We start from the raw sequence: 21,011 nt of genomic DNA, 5'->3' as shown, positions 1-21,011 counted from the left end.
TTTGAGTAGGCTGTCTTTATGATATCAAGATAGTTGCACTTCTTTTTACAATCCTTTAGTTTTTGCAAACCAAACCATGAATACACCAGACCCAAACAAGCTTTATCCTGTGGCTGTTCCATGCCAATATCCCTGCTGATTGGGTAACCAAAGAGCCAATCCCTTTGTTCTCCTCTGCCAAGGATTTAGTATTCACAATTGTTGTAGAGTTTAAGTGAATATCAAAACGTGTAAGATTGCACTTTTTTACAAACAAGAGTTACATATAGTACTGTATGCTGGATAATTCTTTTCAGTTGTCTAGTTCCTACATGTTTTGCATTTCTAGCCTAGTTTCTAAGTGTCACAGGTATCACGTGCAATATATGCCAACCGTGCGCAAGTTAATTTTTCTCGCCTGCCTTCTACCTATGATGACGCTAGGGTGATCAATTTCAGCCAGTCTTCTTTCTACGCAGCGGAATTTCTACGTTCTGTTTACCCTTATGAGCGATTAACTCTCAACTCACAAGTCACTCTACACACAATTGTTTCCCAATGTGCGGGGCTCAAGATCATGCACATACACACACTCAGATTTGTGGAACTATTGCTTCTTTTCTCATTTATTGAATTCAAAGTACAACTATAAATCTAGTATGGATCTTTACAAGTCTTTCTCCCAAACTCTCATGTTTTCACCTACAAACTATTTAAACATACTAACCAGCATGAAAGTTGTCATCCCCAACTTCTCTAGGAAACATGACATACATGCCTTAACTATAGGTGTAGTGGACATCCCCCACTACTAGGTTTATTAACTGCCAAGACGTGGTGACATGCTTGCATGCTTTACCAAGACATGCAACTGCCCAAGTAACTGCCCTTGAATTCGGGCACCAACTGCCCTTGCATAACCCCCTCTCAACATGCACCAATTGCCCCTGAATAACCGCCCACTAAACAGCCAAGTAACCTCCCATAAAACTCTTATAAATTCCTAGGTAACTGCCATTATCCTTGCTCTGCAACTGTCCCTACTGACGAGGCTAATATCTCTGCAACCGCATGCTGAGGCTAAACTGCCTGCACGGTCTGCAACTGCCTGGTGAGGCTAATCTGCCTGCACTGCCCTCCGCCACTACTGCTGATGGCGAGGCTAATATCCCTGCACGGATCTGTATTGCCTTCGGGTCATCCTTGCCTGCGTCTATGTTGTATTCGGGTCTCAGTCTGCCTGTGCTGTTACTGGTGAGGTTAATATGCCTGTCTGCTAGCGAGGCTAATCTGCATGTCTGCCACCGAGGCTAGCCTCACTGCTAGCGAGGCTAATAGCTCTGCACGGGTCTGCACTTGTTCTCCGTCTTATTCCTATGCTCCTACTCCCTGCTTTAAGCTTCCCACGCATGGACAAGGTGCAAGGTGAAACCATGCCCTGCGCGCCCTTGCCTATAGCAGTAGCGAGGGTGTAACAAACCACCCCTACTAGAGTTTGGCAATGCCCTTGTTGTCAAGGGGTTGTCAATCTCCATAGGCACTGACTTGTCTTCACCCTCGAACTCCTTACCTGCAGCTTCCTTGTTGTCCCGTCCTGCTAAAGTGTTGGTGAAGTCTGCCTAAGTCTCTTGTTCTTCCTCGTTTATCCTCTCCAACGAGTTTTGAATTTTTTCTTCAAGGATGTCATTCTGCGACTTCTTTTTCTTTTCTTCAACTTCTCTTGACCTAGGCCATGTATTGCCTTCTGTTTCAAACTTTATTTCAATGTGCTTGGGTGCAGCATCCATCTCTAAGCCTTCTTCGAGAACAACCTGGTCCGTTGCAACCATTATCTCTTCTATATGAGCAACTTGTTCCTTTGCAGCTATTGCTTCATTTCCTTGTGCAACCTGTTCCTTTGCAGCCATTGCATCAGTCTCTTGTTGTGCAACCCGGTCTTTCACAGCCATTGCATCAACTCCTTGTGCATTCTTGTGATTCTTTGCTTCTACATGCTTGATAAAGGTGTACTCGCTGATATTGGGGTCTTCCATGAGATCAACTGCTCCTTCTTCTATGCACAATGCATTTAACAAAACCATGGAACTTATGTTTGCTTCTTGTTCTCCAACAATTCCAGATTCATTGGAACCCTTTTCCAATGCAAGCAAAGCCGATAAGTTTGCTTTCTTTGGACAATCCCTGGTTTTATGTGGCCCTTGACATAGGAAACAATCATAATTCTCCCTAATTCGGTGGAAGTTGTGGGTAGAAGTTTCCCTAATTAAGTGAACTGAGTGTGGTGTTTGTAACTGCCCTCTTTCTTCTTGTTCTTCTCAGTCCCTTTGTCTGAAAACATGTCGCTTGTCTTAAAGTCAAGCAAGTGTTCAACTGCGACCAACGCCGACTGTAGATCTGCCACATTTTGCCTCCGCAATTCATTATTTGCCCAAGGTTATAATCCGGCCATGAAGCTAAACAACTTATCCTCTTCTCCCATGTTGTTAATATCAAGCATTATCGAGCAAAACTCCTTGACATATGCCCGAACTGAAGAACCCATGTTCAAGTTCCTTAAAGATTCACGAGCCATCATGCCGAGTTGCATGGCATGAATTGACTTCGTAGTTCCCTTTTCAGTACATCCTATGTCTCAATGGTTTGCACTTCCTCACTTTACTCCGCATCTTGCATCCTTGTATGCCACCAAAGCTTTGCGTCTCCTTCTAGATACATTGAAGCCATTGTAGCTTTCTCTGCTTCCGGAATGCGAGCACTTCTAAAGTATTGCTCCAAGTCCCATATGAAATTCTCCAAATCATTGGCATTTATTTCTCCCTTGAACATCTTAGGCTTAGGTACTTTGATCTTTGGCTTGATACCTCCGTCAATTTTGAGCCCGCCATTGGCTTAGCGCTTTTCACCAAGGCCATGTTCTCATCTAGATCCGCCAATTTAGCCTTTATCGTGTATGAAAAAGCTATGAGATCAGAATACATATCCTTAGACTTTGCTTCCGAATATGCTACATGTTGTGTGAAAGCTTCCCACATTTGTATCATCTCAGTCCTCAAACGTTCAACTTGTACTACGAGACTAACAACTCCGTCTCCTTGTGGCGCACCGAGGAAGTCCTTGACTCTTGCAATGCGATCCTTCAAATTGTCACCGCTCATTGCTCCTATTTCAAACAATCGCGATCCGGCACTGAGTCTGCAACTCTTTACTGATTTGTGGTGTATCTCGGTTTCCACCACCTGTCTTCTTGAGTCCTAGTGTTTCTCAGTTTCCACTAACCTCTTCTGCACGCCGTTGTCAGCTTCGTGCGCTGCTTCGCTGCCTTTAGCGTGTCTCGGTTTCCACTAACTGCTGCTACTAATTGTTGATGTCGTCTTGCATCAAATTATGGGACCTTAGTGTGTCTCGATTTCCACTAAGCCAATCCCTCCACGAGCTTCTTTTGCCTCCGAGCGGTATGCAATAGTCTTGGTGTACCGCCGTTTTCACCTTACTATCCTGAGTCTAGTGTTGTTGGTTGCCACTAGCTCCAAAACTAATAGCCTTAGTGTTTCTCGGTTTCCACTGAGCCAACCCCTCCACACGCCTATATCAGTTCTATGTGGGTGCATGTCCTTGCCAGTCACCGTACACAAGTATCAGCTCCTTAATGGCAGCTCTGATACCAAATTGTCACAGGTATCACGTGCAATATATGCCAACCGTGCACAAGCTAATTTTTCTCGCCTGCCTTCTACCTATGATGGCGCTAGGGTGATCAATCTCAGCCAGCCTTCCTTATACGCAACGAAATCTCTACGTTTTATTTACCCTTATGAGCGATTACTCCCAACTCATAAGTCACTCTACACATGTAACGACCCCAAAATTTCGAGCCTAAAAACTCAAAATTCTAAAGTCGTTAAACACAAAATAATCTCAATAAATCGAAATCATTAAAGTGTAACAGCGGATCAATTCTGAGTTCTCAATACAACTCAGACAACCAATTATTACAACCCAAATTTATAATCCATACATAAAATGGAAATGTAATAATCCTCACAAATCACTCACAAATCTCACAAATAAATTCACTCAAATTCTCACACAAATCCACGCCAGAAATCTCACCACAACAGGGTATGAACGACTTCGAATCTCCGGAGTCGTCACTCAATCTCCGCTAATCAGTACCTGCGGAATTATCCCCTACACCATTGAATTGGTGCACCGGGATTGTAAACACAAACCCGGTAAGCTTATAGCTCGTATGAGTAAAATCACAATACAGTTCGCATATCAATATATACGAAAGATCACAAAACAACAAATATAAATGCCCTCATGAGTCAATAGTCAGCCCATCTGGTTGACCCAAAGAAATATGAAATAAAACGCTCATGAGGAAATTAAGTAACCCTTCTGGTTACCCAATGCATTTATAATACGGGTACCAAGAACGCTGGTACACATCTGTTACCCCTCTCGTAATACACCGCTGATATTGGATAGCTACCCGCTACCCAACATCCAAAACAATCTGAGTACCCATGAGCAGATAACCACCCATTACCTCACATGCAGTACTACGCAGATATTGGGTAACCACCCGCTACCCAACATCCAAAACAATCTGAGTACTCATGAGTAGATAACCACCCGTTACCTCACATGAAGTACTATGGTGATATTGGGTAACCACCCGCTACCCAACATCCAAAACAATCTGAGCACTCATGAGTAGATAACCACCCGTTACCTCACATGAAGTACTATGGCTGACAGACTAGAGCTCTAACTGTATCGTAACTTTCGCCCGGCCAAAGGCTAGGTTCCGACTTGCCAAACACGTACAATAATCTCACATCATATTGTACCAATCACGTCCGAAGACAAATCAACATTTTAACAATCTCAATGTTAAAAATCACGTACAATAATCTCACATCATATTGTACGTTTTAAAACTTTCACGATATAACCACAATAAAATCATAACAGTATATTATATAGCAAACTATATATATTCGTATTTATTTACCATTTATACAATATATACATAGTCCACTATATCATATACATGTCATATTTCATAAACACCTGAAAATTTCGTACGATAATCTCACATCATATCGTACCATTTGAATCACATACACATGCCCAATTTTTCTGTCACTGAAATGACTATTTTTAATGAATTAATAACAGTACGTAATTTAATGAACTATATATATATATATATATGTACTTATTACCATTATACTGTATATATGTAGTCCACTAAATTATATACATGTTGTAATTCATTTAATAAACACACTTGCAAAATGTTGAATCACCGCGAGGGTAGATTCGTAATTCAGTGAGATTTTACTCACCTTATCGACTCGAGCGTAATTCCACAATTTCCGAAGATAATTCATTTCCTTGATTTATCGATCACCTTGAACAGATAAGAAAAGAATTTAGAATCGTTTCGTAAACCTTTAAATGCCGAAACAGTAATAATCGGTTACTGTTCAGCAATTTTCGGTTTTACGAAATTATTGTTCGGTGTTACTGTTCACTGTTACTATTCACGGTTACTGTACAAATATACGATTAATACGTATTTCTGTACGTATAAATATTAATACGTATTTCTGTACGTATAATTATTAATACGTATTTCTGTACGTATAAATATTAATACGTATTTCTGTACGTATAAATATTAATACGTATTTCTGTACGTATACGTACGATTTAAATGTAAATACAATCTCAGTAAATAAAATTTACTAAATTACTCTTTTTACAAATTACTTTTTACATTTACTGAAAGTAATTTATATTTACATTTACCGAAGGTAAAAATTAATTACATTTACCGTAGTAAATAAAATTTACATTTACATTTACCGTTACACAGTAAATTACCAAAATACCCTTTCAGTCAAAATTAATCACACCGCCTCACACGGCGGCGCGTGTTGGACACGTGCCACCTCCGGCCGGCCGCGCGTGGGGCCCACGCGCCGAGGCTAACCACGGCGCGTATCACGCCACCGCCGCCTCCAAACTCTCCTCCTTTCTCCCCTCTTCCTTCCTCCGCTCCTAGGCAGCCCCTATGCCACCCCACGCCTCCACACGCGCCGCCTAATGCGGCGGTATCCCTAAAATTCCTCCTCCTCCGATTCTCACTCCAAAATCATTCTAAACTATCCCAAATTCAACATCAAACACTCAAAACCAATCAACACATCCATTAATACCTTGATCGAAGTTTGAATCTCTGATTTGGTCTCGGAAGGGCTTGGATCGTCGATGGTCTCCAAGATGAAGGCAGAGAGCACCAAGGCGAGGATCGGCGTAGAGAAGTCCTCCTCCTTGCTCGTGCTTCGTCGGGGATGCGCCTAGGATGGGGACGTCCCTTCTGCCGAATCCAGGGGTCTGGTGGAGCTCCGACGCTGTGTGGAACGGCGTGTCGAGCTCGGGGTCGGTAGTGAAGGGTCGCGTGATGCTTCCTAGGCAGGCGGTGGGCGACACGGTGGAGAGGTGAGGGAGATCGGAGTGGCGTTTTCTGAGGAGGGGAGGGTGAGTCGGGGAAAGAGAGAAAACCGAGAGAGAGAGAGAGAGAGAGAGAGAGAGAAAAGAGGGAGAAAGAGGGAGGCGGAGAGAGTGAGGGTTTCCAAAAGTGGAAAACCCTAATCACAAAACATTTTATTTATACTCGTTTCCAAATCGGAAACTAACTTCCGACGTTAATAACTTTTACGTCCGACGTCCGATTCGAACGTGTCACATGTCCACGCACTCGTATCGACGAGCTCTACAACTTTCGTGAAGAAAGTTTTTGAATTCGAGTGACAGAATAAAAGTCGATACAATCGTTCGGAAACGTAACGTTTTTCGAATTAAACGTTCCGATAACGTTTTCGTTTCCGATTTCATAACGTTTGCAACAATCATGTTCATTTAAACTGAAATTCATGTCTTTAAAGAACTCAAATTAATTCAAATAATGCATTTGAAATTTAGGGTTATTACAACACACAAGTGTTTCCCAATTGTGCGGGGGTCAAGATCATGTACATACACACACTCAGATTTGTGGAACTATTACTCATTTTCTCATTTATGGAATTCAAAGTACAACCTACAAATCTAGCATGGATCTTTTCAAGTCTTTCTCTCAAAGTCTCATGCTTTCACCTACAAACTATTTAAACCTACTACCCTGCATGAAAGTTGACATCCCCAACTTCTCTAGGACACATGACATACATGCCTTAACTATAGGTATAGTGGACATCCCTCACTACTAGGTTTATTAATTGCCAAGCCGAGGTGACATGCTTGCATGCTTTGCCAAGACATGCAACTTTCCAAGTAACTGCCCCTGAATTCGTGCACTAACTGCCCTTGCATAACCCCCTCTCAACATGCGTCAACTGCCCCTAAATAACCGGCCACTAAACATCCAAGTAACCTCCTATAAAACTCTTATAAATGCCTAGGTAACTGTCATTATCCTTGCTCTGTAAGCCCCTGCTGACGAGGCTAATATCCCTGCAACCGCCTACTGACGAGGCTAAACTGCCTGCACGGTCTGCAACTGACTGGTGAGGCTAATCTGTTTGCACTGCCCTCCGCCACTACTGCTGCTGGCGAGGCTAATATCCATGCACGGATCTGATTGCCTTCGGGTCATCCTTGCCTGGGTCTATGTTGCCTTCGGGTCTCAGTCTGCATGTGCTGTTACTGGTGAGGCTAATATGCCTGCCTGCTAGCGAGGCTAATCTGCATGTCTGCCACCGAGGCTAGCCTCATTGCTAGCGAGGCTAATAGCTCCGCACAGGTCTGCACTTGTTCACCGTCTTGTTCCTACGCTCATACTCCCTGTTTTAAGCTTCCCACGCATGAACAAGGTGCAAGGTGAAACCATGCCTTGCGCGCCCCTGCCTATAGCATTAGCGAGGGTGTAACACTAAGACACAATACAATTTTAAGATCATATTGGCATACTCTCCCAACAAAAAAATCAGACCCCATTGACGACGAGAGGCATATCGCATATTCAGTTTTGTTTAGAATCATTGTTGAATCCTACTCGGATTTGATAATATAATCGTTTTTGTATTAGGAATTCAATTAAAATTGGTGGTTCCGTCTACGATAAGCAATCCAGTGTACCTTCCTCTCCTCATGGTACATTGACACAGAAATCTTCTTGATATATATATATATATATATATAATAATCCCTCCCTAAATTGATGACATATACCCTCCGCAATGGATCAGTTATCCGCTCGAGTTTTTGAAGATGCTGTGCGACCTTGTGCTTCTGCTGCTTCAAAAAGATTAGTTCCGCCATCTGAGTCTCAGTTAAACGTAAAAAGATCAAAAAGATCACCAGAAACACCATGGCCAAACAAGTCCAAGACTAATATTGATGATCTCCCTGATGTTGCATTGGTTGAAATCCTTTCTCGGCTTCCTCACAATAAGATCGTGTTTCAGTGCAAATTTGTGTGCAAGCGTTGGTTCTCTCTCATTTCTAATGAAGAGTTTCAGTGCCGTTTTCTATGGCACCAAAGTCGTGGGAACGGAAATCTGGCCCCGATTGGACGTACTCTTATCTTCAGAGATGCAAAAGACAAGAGGAAATTCTCCATCTTGCCAGAGCTCGAGCTTCCCATATTCAAAACACAAAACTTCTCTTTGCGTTTCGTCCCTTGTTTTGAAGATCCCGAGTACATAGAAACAGATGCTGATGAGGAACCAATTGTCGTAGGTATGCATAATGACTTAGTTTTGTGCTGTGCAACCATATCGTTTCAACGTGATTACTATATCTGCAATCCATACACTAAGCAATATGTTCAAATTCCTCCCAGCCCTCGATGCCACAGGGATGTCAGAGTAGGTTTCATCTGCGAACCCTACTACAAGGAAGAAGCTGATCAACGGCGACCAGAAAGTTATATCCATGTTGATGTTAATTTTAGATTTTCCATTGTGCGAATAGCTTCAACACTTTCAGATCAGTATCACTCTGCATATAAATTCCACATTGAGATCTTCTCTTCCGAGACCGGTAGATGGACAGATTCCGTTGTAAACAGTCCTCGTTACTTTTGTTTGGATAGTTTGGATCGCAGTGGAGGCATTGCTTATAATGGAATGTTGCACTGGTGGAGCGCTCATGATGGCTTAATTATTAGGTTGGATCCCTACTACTACTTCTCTTCCAACAATTGCAAGTACAATAGATACTCTACTTACTTCCACTTAATTGATGCGCCAAAGCCAGAAACACATTTTCTAAGATCACTTTCCTACTTAACTGTGTGCCAAGGAGAACGTCTGCGATTTTGCCAGTTAATTGATGATGTTGTCATTCCCACAATATGTGTTTGGGAGTTGAAAGATGATGAGGGAGGGAAGCAATGGTGCAAATTGACAGGAAACATTTCCTTGGGCCCAATACCGAATCATCAATGGGGATACTACTTGGTAAACTCGATTGCTTTCGACCCAAACAATGAGGACGTTTTATACTTGCAATTGTTTGACCACATTGTGACTTGCAACATTCGTGAATCAAAGTTGACTGAGCGTATTCCATATGAAAGTGTGGTTCGTTATGGGAGAGGTGTCTTCCCGTTCGTGATCCCAAGGTGGCCAACACCTCTTCCTAAACTCCAATTAGGTAAAAGAGAAGTGCATCCTCCTACACTCAAATTAGCACAAACACTTGATTTACCAGAAACAATACGGCCATGCAAGTCGAAGACTAGTATTAGTGACCTCCCAGACTCTCTATTGGTCGAAATCCTTTGTCGACTCCCTCACAACAAGTTTGTCTTCCAGTGCAGATGTGTTAGCAAACTTTGGTCCTCTCTCATCTCCGATGAGGAGTTCCCGTGTCGTTTTCTATGGCTCCAAAGTCATAACCGAAAATCGGTGCCCGTGGGACGTACCCTCATTTTCAGAGACGGCAAAGACAAGAAAGAATTTTTCATCTTGCCGGAGCTTGAGCTTCCGTTGTTCAAAACACGCAACTTCTCATTACGTTTTCTCCCTTGTTTTACTTCACAAAAAGAGACTGCAGAGTACTTGGAAACAGATGATGATGAGCCAATTGTGGTAGGGGCATGTAATGACTTGGTTTTGTGCTGTGAGACCACAGTTCTTCAAATGGAATACTACATCTGCAATCCATACACCAAGCAATTCGTTCGTCTTCCTCCCGCCCCGCAATGCTACAGGGAAGTAAGATTGGGTTTCATTTGTGATCCGTATTATAAAGACGATGTTCACGATCAAAAGGAAGAACGTAACAGTAGTAAAATTGGTACCGTCCAGGTTGATTATGATTATAGGTATGCCATTGTGCGTGTATGCTCTAATTCCCCGTTAGCATTTCAGGGAAAGTTCAATGTTGAAATCTTCTCTTCTGTGACGGGAAAATGGACAGAGTCGGTGGTACGGAGCACACTGGAACAAGGCTTCACTTTAGATAGTTTGAATCGAAGTGGAGGCACTATTTATAATGGAATGTTGTATTGGTTGAGTTCTCGTGGTGGCTTCATTATTGGCTTGGATCCCTACTCTACCTCCAACAACAACAATAACGTTGAGTGTTCTTGTTTTGATTTAATTGATATGTCTGAGATATATGAATTCGAAGAAGAAGAATTTCCTTTGTTAAGTGTGTGCCGAGGAGGTCATGATCTACAAGTCTGCCAATTGTTCACTGATGAAATGGATGAACGTATGTGTGTTTGGGAGTTGAAACATGATGATGAAGGGGGTCGAAAATGGTGCAATATTAGTGGCGCCATCGACCTTAGTAGTATGGAAGCATCAGCAATGATCGACGAATGTGGATATAACTTGTGGATGACAAGGTTGAGGGAGTCGATGACAGTGCTAGCTTTCGACCCAAACAATGATGATATCTTGTACGTAGAATTGTTTTCCAACATCGTTGCATTCAACATTCCTAAAGGAGAACTTACCCGTCGATATGAAACTAATGAAAGTGCAGTTGGGTTGGGAGGAGGCGTATTCCCATTTGTGCTTCCAAGGTGGCCAACTCCCATTCCAAGATTAAGATAAGATTAGACTGTTAATTATGTTGTTTCTTTGCATACACAATCTATTGCTCAAACTAATAAGAAAATATTTGTTGCTGCTGTTAATATTTGCTCTGCTTGCATGGTGAGTTTCATCAAGATTTCTTCTGTGCAGATTTAGAAGGTGCCTCATAATTCATGAATAATACAGTACTCACATTTCATCTGCAACAACTAGAATTTCGTATGTTGAACAATTGGAATCTCTATAACAACCTACATGACTACAGTTGATATATTTGACAATTTACCAAAAAGAGTAAATTCAAAGTATTCTGACGATCACCTAAGCCTTCTCCTCTTAGAAGTTTTAGTTTTCTTTTGAATATTTCTCATCTTGCCTATTTTCACACGTCTCAAGCTTTTTAGCCTTTGAGATCGGCCGGGAACATGGACAGACATACTCCTAGTCTTTAAACTTACATGATGATGATGGTGGTGGCTGCGAGTGCCATGCCTAATCGAAGGGTGAACAGAGTTCTGCACCCTATCTTTTCTTCTCCTGCTGACTGACTTTCGCTTTCTACTAACATTAAGATTACGATAATTGTCCCACGGGTCACTATCCCCACTTGAACTGTAGCCTTGTTCAATGTCTCGAAATTGCTGGTGGCCGAGATGGCGCCGGCGACGCCGGTTTACTCTTTTAGTGGTGCTCAACTTGTACCATAAGAAACAACATATATCTTGTAGTGCAAACCAATATGTCTCGCATGCCACCCAACACATCTTACAGAGGCTTTTTCCAATGCATTGAAAGATCCCCAGCTTGAATACTAAATAGAAAAATAGCAATGCTGAAAAGAAGCAAGGATATCAAGAAATAAACAAGCAACTGTCCAAGAGAAGCTAATATCACTAGCACACAAGAAGATGATGAACAATAGGATAAAAATAAGGGGCTGAAAATTTACTTATGTAGCAAAGGACCAGGATCATCAGCAGTTTCATCAGATTGGTCACACATAGATGCTCAATGAAACAGACCAAATCCCAGGGTCCCGAACACTCCCTACAGAATCAAACATTTCATGATAATATTAGTATACAGTACACAGATGATAGAAATAGAAACCATTTTACATAAATGGAGATTGAAAATTTTACATCATTGCATCAACACAATTTGCTAATAGAAAATTGGGCATGCATCTAATGGAACTATATGTGAGAAGACTATGCAGGCGCCACATAATCTCTAGTTGGATTTAAACACATGAGAGCTAGATATGAAAGACTATATTCATCAACAATGGCGTTGCCACTCAAAATCGATCCTACCAATACAACAAACAGATATAACCTGAGACAAGATGAATCAAATCGAGCATATAAGTGTGTAAACAAAAAAAATATAACTTACTGGCATGATCCATCAAACATAGACTTGAATGGGGACAACAAAGTTTTTCCAAGCAGGTCGCCAATCCCATCTGCAGCTTTACTGATGACTGTCCCCATGGCAACATGAAATTCTTAACACTGCAGCCGAGTTCTTCCCGATTTCCAATTACCCTGCAGAAGAAGTCCAAGTATATTCCACGTCACCATAAAGGGGCTGTCTTCTGATGCAGTGTACAGATGCATATGTTATGTGTTTACAAAGGGAAAGAAAGAGAAAAAATCACAAAACTTTCTCAAGATGATTATGTTTTTTTTGTTCTTTCAGTGTGCCGAATAAAGCAGCCTCTAACTTCACAACGTAACTGTAGAAATCACAGCTGATATAGAATATTGAAAGAAAGAAAGAAGGCACGTAAGGTAAGAGTATACACAAAAAGAAAGAGATATCAAAAAAGGTGTATGCCATCTTGGTACAACAATGGTACAACAATTGAAACCCTCCTGGTAAGTACAATATAGTTCAATCAAATTGACAGATTCAGTACACATGTATAGACTATAGAGACAATAGCTCAATCATGTGATGGTTCTGTGGTCTATGTCTTCCCTTTGACACCATGAACACGAAAGGCGAACTTCCCCACCCCAGTGTAAGGAACAATATACATTCGCAATGCCAAATTCAGTGGAATGATAATGTAAAGAAAATTGAACGATTGGGGCTTTACTGGGTTTACATGGAAGTTGAAAACAATAGTAGTAACAAAGCATAAAAGTTTATATATTTTTACGTCACTCGCATCATCTGTTTTCACTACTGAATTATCCAAACCATTACCATTAGTATGCAGTACACAAAAGAAGAGAGGATAGATTAACTAAAATCAATCTAGCATGAATTCCTATACCACAGATATCAGAAGGCATATAAGAGATTAAGAGTATACACCAAGAAACATGTTTCACCTAAACAGAAGTACAAAACCGAACCTATGAACTAAAATCAGGACAAATACTGGATAGTATTATTGTAAAAATTATAACTATTCAAAGAGATAGCAGGTACCTTTATGACTCTTATAAGTCTTATTATCTCAAATTCTCAATAGATTTCTTTCGTCGACGCACTATGGAAATTTAGTATGAAATAATTGTAGCGCACTGGAGAAAGAGAAGAGAGGAAATCGATTAGTTTGTTTATAGACAAACAGAAAGCAGATTATTCGAATTTATTCAAATGAACACACTTGCACCGAGTCCTAAATTCCAAGGACATGCAAGAACGCAGCAAAAGAATTCAAACAGTATATCATCTTCCCCAGAACCACTCAGTAAACACTAGTTCAAAATTAACTAATAATCAACTGTAATTCCAACCGACACCAACTACTCGTAAGACTAATTTGCTAGACACTTAAGAAAGGAGAATATAATTTACCAACCAGTGCAGACGATGGCGTTGGAACCGAGAGGGCAGAAGAGATTTGATAATACCTTTTGGTCTGTTGGATCAACTCCCACAGTTAATATTTGAATGATGAAAAGCAACGAACCCAGCCCGCGTCGATTTGAACGACCCCTTCTATGCGAATTCCTCTTCCCGAGCCTCTTTCTGAGTAAGTCATTCAGCCTGGATTTGCTCTACCAGAAGAATAGTTAAAGATGCCGACAGTTGACAAAGGAATGAGAAACGGTTAACCGTGACTGAGCCTACAAACATATTTCAGTCGTTACCAAAAAACTGACGCAAGAAAATAACGGTTGCGAGCGCACTACCAATGGTCACCAACCCAATTTATATAGAGCAAGTCACAGAGAAAAATGACCAACTGAGAGAGAGAGAGAGAGAGAGAGAGATGTACAGTGCAGTTTCGGTTAAAATGTAAAACAGGGAAATATAGAGTAAAGGTTCGTCGGGTGAACCGACCACATAGAACGGGACTATTTTGTGTGGTTCGTCGACAATTACGGTTGGGTGACGAGGAGAAGAGGAGGAGACGACGGAAACCATAGGAACTTGGTTCTTTGACGGTGGCGATTTGGTGATGATATCAGAAGAGAGGGGAAGTTAAAGAAGAGAACTGAGGAACCACAGTTAAGAGCATTTGCTCATGAGTTGTGACATCAACGACGGGTTCTCTCTGGTTTTTTGAAGAAGAAAAAAAAGAAACAAGTTTTACAGCTATGCATTGGAAGTTTGAAACATTACAGAAAAAAGTGAAGCAGAACTCTGACTAGATATGAGGTTTATTATTTACATTTCTACATCTAGGCGCAAATCTCCTTTCACTTCATTGATCTATAGGTGGAGCAGATGTTGCAAGCATGTTTTCGGCACTCATAAATTCTACAGCAAATTCGTCATCGTTTTTAGCCAACATATCCTTTAAGCTACACTCGATATTCTTTCCCTTTAGCACGAAATACCTTGGTTTTATCTTCTTTTCTAATGAATAACTGAAGTATCTCGGATATTCCACCACTTCTGTGATTGGCTTCTCCATGGTATTTACGAGGAACTCGAGCTTCGGTCTCAACACCTCTTCAATGCTATATCCAAGTAAAGGAGAAAATCTGCGCACCATGAACGCTATATCCCTCCGTGACAGCCCTTTCTTCATCAAGTACTTCACCCTGCACACCATATCACACCAATGTATCAGATTACTCAGTTGACTACAATTCTATCTGCCCCCTGAAAGATTAACTTTTCTATCATATTTCAAGTTATCGTAGTACAGCGCAGTCTGGATTACCCACAAAAAACTTCCAATTCAAACTTTATCATTCTTGCCCTTCCAGTATAGAATCTAAGAAATTGTTGCATGTGTCAAAATACAACTTGCAAGTTATAATTCCAATTTGCTTAAATTAAAATTAGTATCGCATAGCCACAGTTTGAGCTAAAACATCATGTACTTGCTGCAAAATCAGAATCATTTGGTTTAGAAGACATTCTTCAAGCAAAAGGCAGGAAAAGTACTGTATTGTCTACCACAACAATGTTCAAGTTAAAGGTGAGGGTCCAGTTATTAACAGAGAACTAGATAATTTTATATATACTAACACCATATTAAAAAAACATTACCGAGGAAGCAAAGTTTTGTCAGTGTCAGATACAAGAAGCTCTGGATACTTTTTGATAACCCGAGGAAGATGGACTTTGGAAACACCAATACTTGCAAGAAAATCCAGCTTTCTCCTAAGCGTTCTCTCGATGCTGGCAGCAAATAGTTCAGGGCAACGACCAAATATGGTCCCAACAGTTTCTTTATCGAATCCTAGACCTTCCATAAATGATACTACCTGCATAAATCAGTCGAGATGATTTGAGTCCATTATAAAACATTCCAAACATGTAGCATCTACATGGTTCGCAAATCCTTGACAGGGACGCCTGTAAAGTCTACAGATGTTGCGAGTTGGATGAGACTCATAAGTCCCTAATGTGGAAGGTACACAATGACATATATACCACAGGCATATCCTGCAATTCAGGTTTTCTTCATCATATATGTGAATAAAAATAAACTAAAAAGTTACCCACCTGAAGAAATTCTTTAGGTTTCCGTAATAGTAGCTGAGGACTTCTAGAGATCACCTGACCCAATTTCTTGCTAGTAATACCCAATTCATTAATCTGTTCAACCATAACTTTTAGAGTGCTAGTCGAACAACCCAAGATATGAGGCCAGCTTCTGATTGCACAGCCAACACTCGTTCTTGGGACCTGTCAAGAACCATAAATAATCATTGGTTAATTTAACCAATATTAATCATCATTTGTTAAGGGAATACTAGGACAGCAGTGCAAAAATATAATTGGAGACAATACCTTTTCAATATCAAAAAAAGATAGAACCTCTTTGAAGTTATCGTGAATGCTTGTGGATAGAATCCATGGATATTTCATCAACATTCTGCCAACATCATTATCCTCCAAACCAAACTGCAAAACAATAAGTTAAGCATGCTCAACAAAGTGAAAATATTTCTAGTGTGATAAAACGCTCAATATTACAGTTACTAAAATGTTTAATCTATCCTGACAAGTTTAACAATACAGAAGGAAGAAATAAGAAATAATCTAATCCCTTATATGATTTAAAAGGTACTCATGACTTTTCAAAAGTCAAAAATATGAGAATATATTCAAAGAATAAAGAAATGGTCAAGCTACAGAACAGGAAGGCAGAACAACATATGGCAAGATAAAGAACACAGTTTCATATACTGAAGCAGAACAGAAGGCAAAATTTGCAGTCCATTTTTATGCTTTGGTGCACAAATAAAGGGGAGTATGAAAGCATAAAGTTAACAACATGAGTACAACAGTACAATGGAGTGCGGAAATCCCCTCCCCTGCAGATATAACCAAATCTTGATAACTATGTTAGGAGTTATATAAGCTCATACATAGATTAGAGAGAAGAAATAAACTAATTGTACCTCCTTCAAAGCCAGTACTCTCGACTTAATGACTTTAATGTTGCAAAATATAACTGGTGGAAATAACAAAAAGATGGATCTCATGATTTCCTTGTGAACTCCGATAATTTCAAGATATTCAACCACAGGTGTCATGCGAGGCTCCAAGGACAACAATAGAACACGTGGAAATGATTCAACCAAATAACGAAAAGTAGCATCTTCTGAGCCCAACATGTCCAGACCTCCACGCCTTGCCGCAATCTATGGCATAAAATGAAATTCAAACCAAGTCATCAAAATACCCAAATGCACACAAGAAAACATAATCTTTTTAAAATGGAAAAGACAATAATTCAACGTAAAAGAGTTGAAACAGACATACCAGACCTTTTCAAAGAAAGATAAGGTTTGTTGCAGGTCTTCATCAATAGGAATTGATAGGTGAATCATCATACGGCGAGCATTCTTTCCAATTAGCCCCCCGTCATTACTGCCAGAAAAGAATATTTCCTTCACATACTTAACCTATAAGCCAATTGCAAAATAAGAAACAATTCTGCATCAGATCTTTAAGAATAGTTGGAATTTTACGTTCATAGGGGAAATCAATACCAAGTGCCTCATCCTGGTTAGTTCATCTTCATTACAGAAAATTACAAATTCACAATGAAAGTAGATGTGCTAGGTGGTTCTAGTCTGTCTCCATTTTGATTTGCTATGCAAGAAAAGAAAAGAAAAAACTGTAATACCACGTTATATGCCATTTTCTCACTAGCTCATAGTATGAATCGGAGAAAAATGATTGTTAACAATTCAGGCCTTCATTAGTGAAAGAAACAGGGCTCTTGTTTTATCAAATATCCCTGGTCAATTCTACAACAATATTGTATAGTTCAGGACTTGCCACAGTGAGTAACATTAAGCAAACACTGTCAGTTATTGGAGGAGATGTCGTCATTTACTAGTGAATACCATTAGTAACTCCTTATAAATGTAGCATTCCCTGCTCCCTATGCCTTCTATGCCAACAAAGATACTCTCACCAGTTTTAGGCGCTCTTATTTTATTAGTTCAAGGAAAATCATGTATGCTCTAATTATTCTCATCCAGATAGTGACTACTGAAACAAATTAAAACTCCTACATCCAATCCAATATCACTGATAAACAGATTCTCATAACTTCCCAAAATACCTATTTCCCCATTACAGAACCCAATACTTTAATAAGCCCAATGTAATACTCAAGACAGAGTAAAAACATCCCAACTACCAATTACCAGCCCACCATTACACAAACCAACATAAAGTCACTGCCAATAGACAATTTTCACACAAATGTTCAAGCACAAGTATTCGAAAAACAACATAAAAATGCAACTTCCCTTGCCTTATCAATGAGCCCAAGCAATGTCTCGGCCGACGAATGCCTAGCAATATTCATAGCAGAAGACAGACTCAACCCCACCACACTCTCCAAAAACGCAACCTTTCCATCATCACCTTTCTCCTTAGCCAAACACTTGACCTTCTCTTTAAACCCAACAACCTCCTCTCTCCACACCCCAAGCTCATCCAGCTCCACAACCCCATCCACCAACATCCTCAAATACCTCGGACAATTCAACGAAACAAACACTGCTTCCTCCTCAGAGACCCCAAATTCCCGGAGAAGCTCCAAGACAGCTTCTTGGGCAGCCAAGACTTGCTCCGGTGGGTGCTCCGGCGGGGGCGGAGGGGCGGTGGGTGGTCCGGCGAGCAGGGGAGGGTGAAGGTGGAGATGGGTTTTGGTGGGTTTGTGGAAAAATGGGTTCTTGGGGTTTTGGGTAAGGTGGAGTTTGAGAGTTAGTGTTGGGTTTGAGGGGTTTGGGAAGAAGGGTGGGGTTTTGGGTGGGTTTAGGGATGAGGATAAGTTGATGGTTAAGGTGAGGGTTGTGGGGATTGAGAGGAATTTGGGGGAGGACATAATTGGAGAGATATTACACTCAGTTCATTTGAGAAGATGGAGGAGAGTGTCTTTCTTAAACCCTATATTTGTGTGCTGTTGGGAGTAAAACCCTGAAGAAAACTCAAACTGGAGGTATAGCTAGCCACTGTGACTCTGTGAGGAGAGGTAAGAGAGAGAAAGAGACAAAACTGGCCTCTTTTTTATTTTATTTTTTATTATTAAGTTTTGATATATTTTGTTGTGGGACCCCAAAGTCCAAATAGATCATATGTTCGTAGTTGGAGTCCTGTCGAGGTATGTCTTCATGAGCCACCTGCTTCATGACTTCACAGTCTCAATCCTAGCTTGCTTACAACTACTGCGGTTTGGATTGGGGACACCCAATTGGGTAGAGAGTCTAAAGACAGAATGTATTCTAGTCTTTGGTGCAGAAATCAAGGATTTGCAGTAGCTGCTTCACATTTTGGTCGAAGACTCATCAGCAGCTCCAGAATCCTAGCATGCCAAGATGATTTCAGAGTGTCATACCTGGTTCACTCATGTGGGTTGTCTCCAGATGCCGCTATTGTAGCGTCCCAGAAGGTAAAGTTTCAATCTTTAGAGAAACCCGAATCCGTTTTAGCCCTTTTTAGACAATATGAATTCTCAGATGCCCAGATCTCAAATATTGTGCGGAACAGCCCTAGAGTTCTGGCGATTAATGCCCAGAAAACCCTTTTGCCAAAGCTTGAGTTTTTAACCTCCATAGGTATGTCAAGGCTCGACCTTGCCAAAACATTGAGCAACGGCTCATGGCTGTTCAACCGAAGCTTGGAAAAGAGCATTATACCGTGTTATAACTTCCTCAAGAGCGTGGTGATATCGGATGCCAAAGTCTTGCATATTTTGAGGCTCCGGGCAAGGGATTTGGGGAAATTTCCATCAAAGGATGTTTTAGCCAATGTTAGGCTTGTTACAGAATTGGGCATGCCCCATCCTTGTCTTGTCCTGATGCTAACATTTTATACTTCTGTTGTGACAAGAAGGCATGAACTCTTCACTCAAATTGTTAGCCAAGTAGAAGAAATGGGATTTGACCCGGGAAAGAGCAACTTTGTGCAAGCCATGGTCGCATTATCCGGGAGAAAAACAACACGGAGAGTCAAGGAAGAGGCTTATAAGAGGTGGGGTTGGTCTGAGAGTGATACTCGTTCTGCGTTCAAAATGTGCCCAAATTGTATGATTGTTTCGGAGAAGAAAATAATGGGAATTATGGATATCTTAGTGAACAAGATGGGATGGGAATCCGGAAAAATTGCAAAGTGTCCATATGTTCTTATGTACAGCTTGGAGAAGAGAATCATCCCTAGGTGTTCGGTTGCTAGAGTGTTGTTGTTGAAAGGATTGATAGAAGAGAAGAAGTTGAGTATGGCTTCTGTTTGTCTGTCTCCAGAGAAGATTTTCTTGAATGGGTTTGTCACCAGATTTCTCGACCATGTACCTCAATTGGTAAATGTATACCGAGGAAAAATGGATGTGCAGGATGTATGATCTTTATGACAATGCAACAATTCTAGGCTGACTGTTTTGAATCTGGAGGTGCTGATCTGCAAATATTTCTGTCGTCTTGAATTAATTATGCAATCCCTTGTTGGTCTTACGCCACTCTTATAATTGGTCATTGGTCAAAGAGGTGAAAATTGAACAATAGTTGCTGGATTTGTTACTCTTGTTTTGTTTTATTAGAAAGTCTGTTCATCTCTATCTAATCTTCTACTTTTCAGTTGTAACGCATCATAATCGTGTACTACATGCGGAGCTAGAAGTAGAAATCTAACATAATACTCAGTTTGAGTAATGATTGATAGAATACTTTGATTGAGGAATGAATAAGATATTCCGACACAATGGCGTCTTGATACCGCCAGGAACAGATTCTAAGGAATCAAAAAAGCGGAAAAATTGGATTTATGATCCAACTACTTTGAGTTAGATAGTTCCCTCCTTGTACATTACATGCAGAATGCAGATAAAGATTATGTGTTTCTTACTTTCAAAGCCTGCATAGCAGAGCCTTGCGCTCGCTACATTTTTCACAAATAAACAGGAGGTACATTTTAATTACCAATCTGATGACGATCAGCTTCCACCCCGTCGGTCTAAAGCTCTAACCCCAATACTGTACATGTTCAATTTTATGTGAGGCCAACATGAGCAAGAATGCACAT

General features: G+C 40.7%; 3 protein-coding genes across 4 annotated transcripts; 1 reads left to right on the top strand and 2 right to left on the bottom strand.

The window, feature by feature from the left end:
* Positions 1–11,365: 11,365 nt before the first annotated feature.
* Positions 11,366–13,566, bottom strand: LOC126797213 (uncharacterized). The gene is made up of 4 exons (XM_050523877.1): positions 13,494–13,566; positions 12,447–12,598; positions 11,998–12,095; positions 11,366–11,880 (listed from the first exon to the last, which is right to left on the bottom strand). Exons 2-4 carry the CDS (start codon positions 12,542–12,544, stop codon positions 11,366–11,368), a joined length of 711 nt encoding a protein of 236 aa, XP_050379834.1. The 5' UTR covers positions 12,545–12,598; positions 13,494–13,566.
* Positions 13,567–14,012: 446 nt separating this feature from the next.
* On the bottom strand, positions 14,013–18,891 carry LOC126799313 (transcription termination factor MTERF2, chloroplastic). 2 transcript variants are annotated; one of them, XM_050526494.1, is made up of 8 exons: positions 18,247–18,891; positions 17,246–17,383; positions 16,877–17,119; positions 16,263–16,376; positions 15,975–16,157; positions 15,516–15,733; positions 14,686–15,061; positions 14,013–14,137 (listed from the first exon to the last, which is right to left on the bottom strand). In XM_050526494.1, exons 1-7 carry the CDS (start codon positions 18,820–18,822, stop codon positions 14,719–14,721), a joined length of 1,815 nt encoding a protein of 604 aa, XP_050382451.1. In that variant the 5' UTR covers positions 18,823–18,891; the 3' UTR covers positions 14,013–14,137; positions 14,686–14,718. The 2 variants fall into 2 exon arrangements, with proteins under 2 accessions (XP_050382451.1, XP_050382450.1); XM_050526493.1 differs by lacking the exon at positions 14,013–14,137 and having other exon boundaries at positions 14,645–15,061.
* Positions 18,892–19,080: 189 nt separating this feature from the next.
* LOC126797515 (uncharacterized) lies at positions 19,081–20,504 on the top strand. Its single transcript, XM_050524146.1, has one exon. It carries the CDS (start codon positions 19,213–19,215, stop codon positions 20,332–20,334), a length of 1,122 nt encoding a protein of 373 aa, XP_050380103.1. The 5' UTR covers positions 19,081–19,212; the 3' UTR covers positions 20,335–20,504.
* Positions 20,505–21,011: the final 507 nt, after the last annotated feature.

The sequence above is a fragment of the Argentina anserina genome, chromosome 6 (assembly GCF_933775445.1).
Source record: "Argentina anserina chromosome 6, drPotAnse1.1, whole genome shotgun sequence".
NCBI lineage: Eukaryota > Viridiplantae > Streptophyta > Magnoliopsida > Rosales > Rosaceae > Argentina > Argentina anserina.
This window is presented reverse-complemented; position numbering and strand designations above follow the sequence as displayed.

Bases quoted from the DNA above. Each gene is read 5' to 3' on its own strand.
- LOC126797213 (XM_050523877.1), bottom strand. From the start codon at position 12,544: ATGGGGACAGTCATCAGTAAAGCTGCAGATGGGATTGGCGACCTGCTT. The intron at 12,096-12,446 runs GTAAGTTATATT...TTGATTCTGTAG, and splicing joins ATGTTTGATGGATCATGCCA to GGAGTGTTCGGGACCCTGGG. The intron at 11,881-11,997 runs GTAAATTTTCAG...GCTTCTTTTCAG, and splicing joins CCTGGTCCTTTGCTACATAA to CATTGCTATTTTTCTATTTA.
- LOC126799313 (XM_050526494.1), bottom strand. From the start codon at position 18,822: ATGTCCTCCCCCAAATTCCTCTCAATCCCCACAACCCTCACCTTAACC. The intron at 17,120-17,245 runs GTCTGGTATGTC...TTTATGCCATAG, and splicing joins CCTTATCTTTCTTTGAAAAG to ATTGCGGCAAGGCGTGGAGG. The intron at 16,377-16,876 runs GTACAATTAGTT...ATTGTTTTGCAG, and splicing joins GAGTACTGGCTTTGAAGGAG to TTTGGTTTGGAGGATAATGA.
- LOC126797515 (XM_050524146.1), top strand. From the start codon at position 19,213: ATGTATTCTAGTCTTTGGTGCAGAAATCAAGGATTTGCAGTAGCTGCT.